At 40.6% G+C, this 13,841-nt stretch overlaps 1 protein-coding gene across 1 annotated transcript in view; it reads right to left on the bottom strand.

The window, feature by feature from the left end:
- Positions 1-2,274: 2,274 nt before the first annotated feature.
- JAM2 (junctional adhesion molecule 2) overlaps positions 2,275-13,841 on the bottom strand; it is a 79,762-nt gene continuing 68,195 nt past the window's right edge. Inside the window, exons 7-10 of the mRNA XM_003819211.6 lie at positions 13,707-13,814; positions 10,323-10,338; positions 7,436-7,478; positions 2,275-5,178 (exon numbers count right to left, since the gene is read on the bottom strand). Of these exons, the coding sequence (XP_003819259.1) occupies positions 5,146-5,178; positions 7,436-7,478; positions 10,323-10,338; positions 13,707-13,814 (200 nt within the window). The 3' untranslated portion in view covers positions 2,275-5,145. The remainder of the gene's footprint in view (positions 5,179-7,435; positions 7,479-10,322; positions 10,339-13,706; positions 13,815-13,841) is intronic.

Genomic DNA, 13,841 nt, shown 5'->3' with positions numbered 1-13,841 from the left:
TTTTATAGTTAAATACTAAATTTGCTCTTTGACAAGTGTTCCTTTGATTTTTAAAAATTCATTTATCACTTATTAAATACCAACCACGTTAGATGCTGTTAAATTCTTTGGGTCTTATAAAGTTGTGTAAAACATGGTTCTTTTCTCAAAATGTTTCCAGATTGGTAGGGGTGTCAAACATGTTCATTCCTATTATGGGGTAGAAACCAGTAAGTGAATCAAGAGTTATGGAAATTCAGAGAAGAAAGAATTTCCAGCAGGGGAAATGAGAGAAGGCTGTCCTAGAGGGGGTGGAATTTGACCTGTCTCTTAATGAGTAGATAGAATATACAAGTCTTGTGGTTAGGAGAATTAACATTCCAGGTGGATAGGGTATTATAAGTAAATGTATAGAGGAGGGGGGAAAATGGGTTAAGATAAAATGACCATAGCTCAGTTTAATGGGTACATAAGGCAACCGAAGAAGTTAGTAGAACATATAGCTGAATACGTAGGCTGTGGCAATATGATGGGATATGTCTGTGATGGGTGGGAAACCTTGAATTCCAGGCTGAGGAGTTTAGATTTTGTGATAGACTAGGTAAAGGAAGAGTGAAAGGGTTTAGCCAGGGGAAGGGAGAAGGGAGTTGACATGGTTCGAGAGAAATGGGGCAAATTGATGGATGGGGTCGGGGGAAGAAGAGATTAGAGGGAAAAGGAGCCTTTGGAACTGGAGAGATTGACGTTGTGACTGAGAGGGTACTGGAGGGTGGAAGTTCCCGGAGATAAAAGTTGAGATAGTATTGAAAGCCTGAGATAAAAGGATGAAAGTAGTGACTGAAGAATCAAATAAGACAATGAATGATGTAGTCAATGAATAAATGGGAGGCTAAAGATGGCGAGATTTAGAGATAGGAGGGGGCAGTGGTGGTGATAGGATTTAAATGCATTCATCCTGGTTAGCCTCAATATTTTTCAAAATAATATTAGAGATTTGGGCATCTTCGGAGAATGAGAGGAGAGTGGAAGAGAATGAAATGGCCCACTGTGATATTTAGACTGGGTTAGGGGGAAGGCATGACAAAAAGGTATTTTGTCTGGCAGTGAGACCAGGAAGGCCATGGAGGGGCCAGAGATAACTGGGGGTGAAAAGAAAGTGTGACAGAGAAGAGCACAAGAATTTAAAAGGACTGGGCTCGGCTGGGCACAGTGGCTTACGCCTGTAATCCCAGCACTTTGGGAGGCTGAGGTGGGCAGATCACGAGGTCAAGAGATCAAGACCATCCTAGCCAACATGGTGAAACCCCATCTCCACTAAAACCACAAAAATTAGCTAAGCGTGGTGGAATGCGCCTATAGTCCCAGCTACTTGGGAGGCTGAGGCAGGAGAATTGCTTGAACCCTTGAGGTTGCAATGAGCTGAGATCGCGCCACTGCACTCCAGCCCGACAACAGAGCGAGACTCCGTCTTAAAAAATAAATAAATAAATAAAATTTTAAAATAAATAGATAAATAAAAGGACCAGGCTTAGGCCTATAGTAATGGCAGCAGTTTCAGAGGCCGAAGAGGGAGGAGCGCTTGAGTCAAGGAGTTTGAGACCAGCCTGGCGACATGGCAAGACCCCCCTTCTACAAAAATGTAATAAATAATTACCTGGGCATGGCACACACCTGTGGTGTCACCTATTTGGGAGGCTGAGCTGGGGGAATCACTTGAGCCTGGGAAGTCGAAGCTGCAGTAAGCCATGATCGCGGCACTGAACTCCAGCCTGGGTGACAGAGCAAAACCCCATCTCAACAATAACAACAAAGAATTTAAAAGGAAGTCATGCTGGGGGGTAGAGAAAAACATGGTGTGTGAAACATCCTGGATCAGACTGATCTGGGTCCCCACAGACCCTGATTCCTCACTCCTCAGCTCCATGAACTTGACAAGTCAGTAACTCTTGTTTCCTCATCTGCAAAATGATGACATTACCCACTTTATAGTATCGCTGAGATGAATGAGATTTTATACATCCTCACCCCCATCCATCCCCGCCTCTGACATATATAAAGTGTTCAATAAATAGTTGTTGCTTTTTATTTTCAGAGCATTTTTCTCAGCATTTGAGAAGTTGGCAGCCATCCAAACAGAGATGATGACATTCTAATCTTAAGCAGCTAACCAGCAGCTAGCCTTGTAGCTACAGAAGGTAAGAGGGTGTAGTTTCCTGGGTTTTATGAATAACAATAGGTGGATGACTCTTTCCCTGCACTGTTATATGGGGCTAAAAAGTATAACAAGTTCGGCTATTTTTATTAGTGTAGACTTTAATCAAACAAAGCCACCTGTGGAAAAAGGAAGTTCTTTGCAAAGTTGTATTGAAAAGCAATCAGTTGGTCCAGACTTAGGTCAAACCTCCAACTAAAAATAAATTAAATCTAGTTACAACAGCAACAATAATTAAAACAAAGCTTGCTAATAAGATTTTAAAGCCCTAATCTTTACACAACACAATTCACTGCAGGAAAATAAAGTCAAAATGCTGTAAGAATTACAATGGGATTTTACCAATTGTTAGTGTTCAAGTTCCTCAAGTAAACACAAATGGAAATACAAGTCTGGACACCAGTGACCCACAGATACATACATATACTTTTAATAGGAAATTAGTGCTCAATACTCTGCCCTTTGTGTGGGGGAAAACATTCTTTTATACAAGGATTTTTACCTAGCTATTATAATAGTTTAAGGTAATGTACAATATATATTTGACACAGAGAGTGTTATTAGATGTTCGCACTGCATAAAATGAATCCTCTAGCCTTTGATGTCTTAAAAAGAAGTTTTACAACTGTTAGTGAAGCTAAGGCACTACATATTTTCCCTCCACAATATGGATTTGTGTCATTTAAACTGAAGAAGTTGATCTTGTGTGATGACAGGTATGTCTGAAGAGGCGTCTTTCAGAGTCATCTATCCTCTTGGCATGCCAATGCAAGAGGAAAGCATTCCTCAAACCAAAGAAATCTTCCAACCAAAACATAGGTAACATTTAGCCTGATTTCTTACAAAAGCTTGTAGACAGGTGTTTTTTTCTGTCCTTCACCACCATGAGTTGGGAATCTATGCCTGTGGGCCAAATCTTGTCTGTGCCTGCTATTTTTGTAAATAAAGTCTTATTGGAACACAGACATGACCACTTGCTTGTTTTGTCTGTGGCTGCCTTTGTGTTACAATGGCAGAGTCAAGTAGTTGTTAACAGGGACCTTATGACTTAAAATATCTACTTTCTGGCTCTTTACAGAAAATGTTTGCCGATCCCTGACTCATGTGGTGAAAATTTTATTTTGGGGGCAGAGCCATGTTACAGAAGCCCGACTTCCAGGAAGGGATCTGGTGAGAGACATAGAATGTCATAGACAAGTCAAAGGGGGAGCATCTTCCCGGTGGCCTGGTGTCCAGGCACTTGCTAGGCACTCAGTGGGTGCTTAATCCATTTGTTCGGTGAATCCTGGGGATTTGCTTCGCCAATTGGGTAGAAAGAGCAGACTCTTTTGAAAGAAGATTAACCTGCCCAGTGCGGTGGCTCACGCCTATAATCCCAGCACTTTGGGAGGCTGCGGGGGGTGGATAATTTGAGGTCAGAAGTTTGAGACCAGCCTGGCCAACATGGTGAAACCCTTCTCTACTAAAATACAAAAATTAGCCAGGCGTGGTGGTACACGCCTATAATCTCAGCTACTTGGGAGGCTGAGGCAGGAGAATTGCTTGAATCTGGGAGGCGGAGGTTGCAGTGAGCCAAGATTGTGCCACTGTACTCCAGCCTGGGCGACAGAGTGAGACTCCGTCTCAAAAAAAAAAAAAAAAGAAAGAAAGAAGATTAACCATGTTCATAGTTGTCAAAGGTAGCAAGTGACCTTTTCATCCACATTTGCCCAGAAGAACAGGACATGCCCTAGCCATATTTTGTTTTTAATATCAATTCAGTAATTAAAAGAAGTTACAAATGATATGAATTTTTAACATAGTCTAATTGCTCTGGTAAATGGATCATTGGAATTTTCACATTGTAATAGTAGCTGGAGGCTTTTGTGGTTCATCGGTTGAGAACCCCACATTAGATCCACTTTCGTTTGAGCCATTGCTCATGTGCCCACTGTGTATCAAGAGGGGTACCAGATGCAGGGAGTCATACTGAGCTTTTTCGTCTCATTTTCCTGGTAGACTATTACTTCTTCCCTCCACATCCCTTGTTGTCCAAAAGCAGAATTGTCAACCCCTGACCAAGGGACTTGGCCCGGAATGTCACTGCACAATTTTTAGAGACAGAAAGATGTGAAGTCACCACTACTGCAGGGAAAGGTATCTGCAAACTTGTGTAGGCTCCAGTGGTGAGTTCTGATGTCAAGGTCACTGATCCTCTTCAAAGAAATCTTACAAGAAGGAAGCAGTGGCAAGCAGCAGTGGGGGTGAAATAAGCCACTTGGGTTTGTGTTTGACCATCAAAATTACATTTAATGAAGAAATCAGTGACACACACCAGGCAAATCCTGTGGTGCACACCTGTGGGCTCCAGCCATTAGGCATTTCTTTTGATGTTGCTTTTAGTGCCCAGGAATGGAAGTAAACACAAAGTGCAAATCCTCGGGCATAACACCCATCCCGCTTCCTCCTTTCTGTGGGTGTGTTAGTGATGAACGAGCATCGGAATAAGGATGATATTAGGGGAGAAAAGAGGATTCTGGCAGAAATGAGACCAGAGGTTCCTTTTGCATCTGTCAGAGTATTTGTTGGACCCCCTAAATCAGACTCTCGTGCAGAGTCTGATTTATATTTTCATGACCTGTGGATTGACTTCACAATCAGTATGTTACATTTTAGTAACGTTCTCTAGAAGTTAGGACGTGGTTAACATTTCCCAAAGCCCAGAACATTACAAAGTATTTTGATTCTTTTAACTTAGTCCAGACACAAGAAGCCAGATTATATTTTAGGTGTTGACAGAACTATTTGTTTAAAATAGCAAGTTCAGGTGAGTTAGTAGTCATGAAAATTAAAATGAAATACCAATTCCATTTCCTCGTGTACCTCTTTGCAAATGTCAGACAAAGCAGAGTTTTATAATAGTTTAATAACTTGCGTAACAACGGTGGCTTTGGTGTATCTCCAAAGTGGAGTCTTTAAATTATAAAGGATTTTGTGTGCTTGAAATCCTAGGAAAAGAGAGAAAAAACAGGTTTAAATATATTAATTCATATTTAAAGAAACATAAATCTTATGAATATCAAGCTATATTTATTGTAAGAATTTTACAGGTAAAAACCAGTATTTATTTATTTATTTATTTTATTTTTTGAGATGGAGTCTTGCTCTGTTACCCAGGCTGGACTGCAGTGGTGTGATCTCAGCTCACTGCAACCTCCACCTCCCGGGTTCAAGTGATTCTCCTGTCTCCCAAGCAGCTGGAACTGCAGGCACACGCCACCACGCCCAGCTAATTTTTGTATTTTAGTAGAGATGGGGTTTCACCATATTGGCCAGACTGGTCTAGAACTCCTGACCTCGTGATCCGCCCGCCGCGGCCTTCCAAAGTGCTGGGATTACAGGCGTGAGCCACTGCACCTGGCCAAAACCAGTATATATTTAATTAAACTTGTTTTATGGGGAATTAACTAACTAACTCCTAGCAGACAAGGTACTCTGAAGCTTTGCCTAGAGAGTAAAGAGGTAGGACTGGAAGGCAGAGGCAGATAAATCCTGTTAGGAGGATGCCCCGGCATCTGGTGTTGGAGGCCAGGCCTGTGGCTACGCATCCTATGATGTACAGGACAGCACCTTACACCAAAGAATGATGTGGCCCAAAATATCAGTAGTGCTGAGGTTGAGAAACCCTGTGGTAGGGCACAAGAGAACTGAAGGGGACTCTAGCTGTTAGTCGATAAGGGCAACTGAGAGGAAGGCAAAGAAAAAATAAATGGCTTTTGTTCATTCAGTTTAGCCACAATGTGCTTCATACTGTTTGGAGGGATGGGAATATTCAATTCCACACTCCAAGAGTACTTTCTGTAAATTGCAGAAACAAAGACTTTCCATAAATTGTAGGCACAAAAATGGTGGGAACAAAGTTTCTTGTCCCCTAATTAAACATCAGTAAGCTTTCAGTGTAGTAAACCACAAAATAAGGTGAATTCTGTAATAGTTTCTGGAACAGTTTTTGAAAATCAAATTTTTACAGAAAAGTGGGTAAGCATTTAAAATACTGATGTCCAGGCTCCCCCGCCCCACCTCACCCCCCAGACTCTACTGAGAAGAAATCTGACAGAATTCCTGCCATAGATGAGTAAAGCATTTCTGAGAACCCATGCTTTGTTTCTCAAGAAACGACTTAGGCCTCTAAAACCATAGGAACTCCCCCTGCCCCAACCCACTATATTCCTGAGAAAATCATCCAGAAGGCTGAATATCCATCCAAAGAGCTACAAAATCTGAGTAACAATGGTATTTGCTGCATCAATGTAGTGTTTACAAAGGGTCCAAATGTCTAAATTATGTTCCTTAAAACCTCTGAGTTAGGTAATTACTGCGTCTTTTCAAACATTTCAGAAATGTTCCTTTCAATTATAACAGGATATTCTGTGCTCTGGTCTGAATGTTTGTGTCACCCAAAATTCATATGTTGAAACCTAATCCCTAATGCAATACTATTAAGAGGTGGGGCCTTTAGGAGGTGATTAGGTGATGAAGGCAGGACCTTCATGAATGGAGCCAGTGCCCTTACCAAAGAGGCCAGAGGGTGCTTGTTTTGCCCCTGCTACTATGTGAGGACACAGCAGGAAGGCTCCATCTATGAGGAACAGGCTCTCACTAGACATTGAATCTACTGGTGCCTTGATTGTGGACTTCCTGGCCTCCAAAACTGAAAATAAATTTGTTGTTTGTAAATTACGCAGTGTATGGTATTTTTGTTATAGCAGCCCAAATGACTAAGACATTGCATAGCCCTAAAATGTTCCAAGTGCTTCACATAACCAAAGGTGAGTCCTAGAACCACAGCTCTGCTGGAACCACTCTGCTTGGTCAAGCTACAGGGAAGAAAAGAGCCTGGGTCCCAGCTCCACCACTGTTACCCTGTAAGAACCTGTGTTTTAATTTACTCATCTGTCAAAGAGAGCTGATAATGCCAGACCTAGTGATACTAAGAAGGCAGACTAATTATAGAAAATACCATGAAACAAATAATGGTATGATTAAAGATCACTTCTGCTATTGGAAATGCCAGGTATCTTTATCATGCCATCCTAGACAGGGTACAGAAGCTAACATCTACTTAGCTCCTTTTAAACACCAGTGATAGACACTGGTGCAAAGTGTATTAAAAGTGAAAATTCACAAAGTCCATATAATTACTTCATTTGCCTACCCTATTCCCCAAACATATTCATTCTATAAATATGCTTTAAAGATACTCACATTTTCACTCATTGTCGTGGCTTTAGATGAAGAATTACTCTTCCTGTTTGTGGAATATAAAAGACAATATTTACTACATTATCACTTCCAATCTGGAACACATATGCTCTTTTAGTTAATTTTACTTCCATACATTTTCTCAGCAAGAACGTGAACATATATCTTAGGTAGAAAAAAAGACAATTCTTACTGAATTTCTTATATTTACAGACAATATTCACAGAGAAAGTCATGCAACAAAACATCAGTGTGAAGCCTTGTGCACGTAAATGTAGCTTGTGGCTAGTATACTAAAGATTTTTGTGGAATACACAAACCAGAGACTTACTAACTTTTAATTTAATATATTAACATTTAATATTTTGAAAGCTTATTATAATCTCAAAATTTATTTATTTTTCCATGGAAAAAGTTTTACATGGTGACTAGTGTTCCAGTCATCCATTTCGTTATTCAACATATTTTGAAGGCCACAGATTTAATGAATGTGAGGGCATATGTCTAGGAATGAAGTTATTCCCCACCAGATTACTACTTGATTTGCTAGAGATACTGATAGAAGAATAACCTCCCTCACTGCAGCTATGTCACCCTTCCCACTTACGTAAGATGATGTCTCCCCTCTGCTCAAAACCTTCCAATTACTTTTCGTGTCACTCAATAAAAGCAGAAGTCCTCACCATCACCTGGAGGTTAGGGGTGGGAAGTAGCAACACTTTCCAGGTACCCTGCCCTTCTGAACTCATTGACTTTATTACTGCTAATTCTTGATAATCTGAACTTCAACCTAGACTTGTATTAGGATCTTACGAGACTGAGAGACCAGGATTGAGCCAGAAATCTGGGAACAGGAAGTCAATGGCAGCTGATTCTTCAAAGGAATTAGGAGATGACAAACTGTCTGAAGCCATGGCTTCAGTATATCTTCTCCACTCCCAGCTGCCATAGCCTCAGATAGTTTGTCATCCATCTTCTCTCTACACCCATAGAGCCAAAGTTGGGTCTGCTAGATCTGTACATACAAGAAGGACAGTCATAAAACAAGGACACAGAAACTACAGGGCTTTGGGGAGCTCATCCATATTTCATGTACCAATGACTCCTACAATTCTATTTCCAGTTATTTCCCCAAACTCTAGATTTTGAATATTCAGTTACTGATTACCTCTACTTGGAATCAAATAAGCATATCAAATATTAAAATTCCAAACACTCCAACCTCTCCACTTATTCCCATCACCACTCCCAAACTCTCTCCTCTTAAAATCTTCCACACTTCCGTAAATGGTAATTCCATCCTTCTCATAACCTTGAAGCCATCTTCGATTTCTCTGTTTCTCTCACAGCCCACATCCAACAGATCAGCAAGTTATTAAAACATTATATCCAAAACACTGTCACTTCTCAGCATCTCCAACACTGCTTTGGTACCAGCCACCATTTTCTCTTGCCTCACTTAGTGTGGTAGTTTGCTAACTGATCTCCCTGCTTCCACCTTTTGTCATCTCATAGTTTATTCTTAACAGAGAAGCCAGTGTGAGTTTTGAAAAATTAAGATGACACCACTCCTCTGCTTAAAGCCCTCCAGTGACTTTCTATCTTACTCAGACCAAAGCCAGACTCCTCACAACTGCCTAAAAGGGACTCCATACAATCTGCCCCCACCGCTACTTTGGTACGCTCATCTCCTCTGTTTCTCTCACTCTGTTCCAGCCACCCTGGTCCCGCTGACATCCCTCAGATATTCTAGGCTTGCCTGGCCTCAGGATCTTTCAATTTGCTCTCTCCCCTCTGCCTGAACGCTCTTCTCATGGTTATTTGCACAACTTGCTTCCTCACCCTCTTCAGGCCTTTCTCAAAAATCACTTAGTGAGATCCTTTCTGACCACCCTATTTGAAATTAGAATCTCTACTCCTACCCTTTGTATTGTATATTCTCTTATTTGTTTTATTTTTCAACATAATAGCCCTATCTGATATACTATATAGTATTACTTGTTTATTTTCTGCCTTTCTCTACTAGAATGTAAGCTCCGTAAGGCAGAGTTTTATGGGGTTTTTGGCCTGTTTTGTTCACTGCTGTATCCCCATTCCTTAGAACAGTGTTAGGCACAAAATTGGTATTCAATTAATATAAAAAAATGACTGTTAACTAAAATTTTATTTGAAAATTTTCAATTTAGCAAAATACAGTAAATGTTTTTTTAAGTTAGTTTATACAAATGCCTATGAAATCAAATTAGTGACCATATTTCTTGTCTGGGTAATCATCATTCTCTCTGTACTATCATTTACAAGTAGGTATGAAGTGTGAAGTGGGATGTTGATAGAGTCTGGATATTTGCCTTGCCCAAATCTTATGTTGAATTGTAATCCCCAATGTTGGAGGTGGGGTTTGTTGGAGCTGATTAGATCATGGGAGCGGATTTCTCATGAATGGTTTAGTACCGCCCCCTTGATGCTGTCCTCAGAATAGTGACTGAGTTTTCTTGAGATCTGGTTGTTTAAAAGTATGTGGCACCTCCCCAACCTTGCTCCTGCTTTTGCCATGTGACGTGCCTGCTCCCGCTTTGCCTTCAGCCATGAGTAAAAAGCTTCCTGAGGCCTCCCCAAAAGCCAAGCAGTGTTGGTGCCAGGATTGTACAGCTTGCAGAACCGTGAGCCAATTAAACCTCTTTTTAAAATAAACTACCCAGTCTCGGGTATTTTCTTGTAGCAATGCAAGAACAGCCTAATACAGATGTATTTCTTCATAAACTTGAGTAACTTCTTGTGAGAGTAAACCTACACAAATAACCCAACTTCTCTCTTTTGACTTTAAACAGATGATTAATAGAAAATTAGTTGACATAGGAGAAAGACATGCATTGTAGGAAAGTATACTTACTGGAAGGAGGTTTCTTCTACAAAAGAATAAGTATATATCATTAGTGCAAGGGTTATTATGGTATGATACAGATTCATATAAAAATGAGTTTGGGTTTAATTTATTTTTATTAATTTTAATCTTCACTTGCTGATGTTTATACCTTCTAAATTAAGAGTTGGCAAACTTTTTTGGTAAAGAGCCATACAGCAACCATTTTAGGCTTTGGGGCCAAGAGGATACTATATAGGTACTTAAGTAACAAGAGAGCAAACAAATTTCCAAACATTTTTATGGATAAAATAAAATAATAATAATAATAATAATAATAATAATAATAAAAGTCTTGAAAAACAGGCCTACTAGTTAGAGAAATGGAATGCTTTTGGGGAAGATATCATTTCTCTTAATTGGGGTTCAAAGTCAGCGGGCCCTATCATCAAATAGATTGTAAATGTTCATCTGTAAAGCCATTTTTGTTCATAGGCCATAGAAAAATAGGTGGGGAGGGCACATTTGGTCCACAGATAGTAGTCTGCCAACCTCTGTCCTAAACATATATTCAAGAATATGCTTCTCTTGGATAGATTTTTCTGCTAGATGAAAATCAGAGTAACATTCTTAGGTAACGAACTCCTAATATTCAAGTCAACTTTTAATTAATTCAGTATTTTAGGAAAATTTTTTTACTAACTCCTCATTAAAAAAACTCAGACCGGTATTATTTTAGGCTATAGATAAAGATGACAAGAGTTTTGAAAGAGTAATCTTATTTGTCTGTACTTTCACTGATGACCAGCAGGGGGCCACAGCTGGATTCAATTCATAAAGTTACATTAAAGCGGGCTAAATTGAAGCACTGAACAAGTATTAATTGACAGAGCCGCTCTTTTTGTTTGTTTGTTTGGTCAGTGTCTTGCTCTTTTATCCAGCTTGGAGTGCAGTGGTGAGATTACAACTCACTGCAGCCTCGACCTTCTGCGCTCAAGCTATCCTCCTACTTTAGCCTCCTGAGTAGCTGGAACTAAAGGCGTGTGAAAGGCGTGTGCAACGATGCCTGGCTTATTTTTTATTTTTTGTAAAGAAAGGGTCTCCCTATGTTTCCCAGGCTGGTCATGAAGTCCTGGACTCAAGTGATCCTCCCGCCTCGGCCTCTCAAAGTGTTGGGAATGCAAGTGTGAGCCACCACACCCAGCCCAGTTATTCTTAATTATAGGGCATCTCTTTGAATCCATGTCCACGGAAACATTTTATGAGACATAATACCTAGTTGTAGGTATTATTAGGAACACATTTTATATTTAAGTTTATTTTTGGCATAAAATATATTTTTAAAGGCCAAGAGTGGTGGCTCACACCTGTAATCCTAGCATTTTGGGAGGTTGGGATGGGAAGATTGCTTGATCCCAGGAGTTCAATACCAGCCTGAACAACAGAGCAAGAACCTGTCTCCACAAAAAATAAAAGAAAATTAGCCAGGCGTGGTGGTATGTGCCTGTAGTCCCAGCTACTTGAGAAGGCTGAGGTGGGAGGACTGCTTGAGCCCGGAAAGTCAAGGCTGCAGTGAGCCTTGATCACACCACTGCACCAGGCATGGGTGACAGAGTGAGACGCTGTCTCAAAAAAAAAAAAAATTGTTTTAAAAATCTAAATTCCGAAATTAATGTTCGCTGTAAAACAATGGGTCTAGAACTTGTATATGCTATAAATTTATAATTCAATTAAGAATTTTATTTTATACACTATTGCCAGTGGCCCTGATAGAATGCTGCAGCTTCTGAGCTCTCCAATAATATTAAAGAGGGAGTGAAGAAATGCATTAAGAGAATAAAACATTTTTAAATCTCACCCATTTACATCAAACCTATTGCATTATCAAATGGAGGTGTGAAGTTACAAGAGGTCTAAATTTGAAGAATTCAAAACTGTGTACAGAAGTAGCTCTCATAAATACAATAGGTTTCTATTTTTGACTGAACAATTCTCTTTTTTTGTTGTTTTTTTGAGATGGAGTCTTGCTCTGTCACCCAGGCTGGAGTGGAGTGGCACGATCTTGGCTCACTGCAACCTCCACCTCCCAGGTTCAAGTGATCCTCCTGCTTCAGCCTCCTCAGTAGCTGGGACTACAGGTGCACGTCACCACTCCTGGCTAATTTTTATATTTTTAGTAGAGACGGGGTTTCACCATGTTGGCCAGGCTGGTCTCGAACTCCTGACCTCACGTAATCCTCCCGCCTCAGACTCCCAAAGTGGTAGGATGACAGGCGTGAGCCACCGCACCCAGCTGAACAATTCTCTTCTAAATACAGTTGTCCTAAATTTAACATTCAACATTTCACTGTTCTACACTGATGAAATATTTCACTTATTTATTTCAATGAAATTTCTTAAAGAATTTGAAATCAACTTATATCTTGAGATATACAATTCCTAACTTAAAATAAAAATATCTTGGCTGGGCGCGGTGGCTCACACCTGTTATCCCAGCACTTTGGGAGGCCAAGGTGGGTGGATCAGGAGGTCAGGAGATTGAGACCATCCTGGCTAACACGATGAAACCCCGTCTCTACTAAAAATACAAAAATTAGCCGGGTGTGGTGGCGGGAGCCTGTAGTCCCAGCTACTCGGGAGGCTGAGGCAGGAGAATGGTGTGAACCTGGGAGGTGGAGCTTGCAGTGAGCCGAAATTGCGCTACTGCACTCCAGCCTGGGCGACACAGCGAGACTCCGTCTCAAAAAAAAAAAAAATCTTAAAAACATGCAAAGATACTATAAATATCCGTTCACATTGAATATCTCTGTCTCACTGCACTGCACCCCTCCAAGGATGTCTCTTGCATATTCTGTGGTGCTCCCTGGAATGTGCAACTAGGCAGTTCTGCCTTTTCTCCCTAGGTTTGTCAAGGTGTTTCATAAGCCACCTGCATGTCATCCTGAACATTTTCTATAGCAGAAAATAAATGAACAATATTCTCCAGAGTTTGTTAAAACTTGCTAGGAGAGGGCCAGGCACAATAGCTCACACCTGTAATCCCAGCACTTTGGAAGGCCAAGGCGGGCAGATCACTTGAGGCCAAGAGTTCGAGACCAGCCTGGCCAACATAGCGAAACCCCATCTGTACTAAAAATACAAAGATGAGCTGGGTGTGTTGGTGCACACTTGTAATCCCAGCTATTTGGGAGGCTGAGACATGAGAATCACTTGAACCTGGGAGGTGGAGGTTGTATTGAGTGGAGATTTTGCCACCACTGCACTCCAGCCTGGGCAACAGAGCAAGACTCTGTCTGAAAAACAAACAAAGAAACAAAAAAACAAAAAAACAACTTCCTAGGAGAAACAGTATCTCATAAATAAATTCCATAGCCATAGAAAGTTATCTGCCAAAGAAGGGTGAAATTCACTTACTTGAAAAGTAGCCTTTCCTCTGAGCATAGCATACACCAAGGCCACAAACGGAAATCACTAAGGCCACAACTACTACGGCTGCTATGATGCCACTTATGTTGAGATCATCTGGAATGTAAAATAAATTACGCATAA

This window comes from Pan paniscus, chromosome 22 (genome assembly GCF_029289425.2).
Source record: "Pan paniscus chromosome 22, NHGRI_mPanPan1-v2.0_pri, whole genome shotgun sequence".
Taxonomy (NCBI): Eukaryota; Metazoa; Chordata; class Mammalia; order Primates; family Hominidae; genus Pan; species Pan paniscus.
This window is presented reverse-complemented; position numbering and strand designations above follow the sequence as displayed.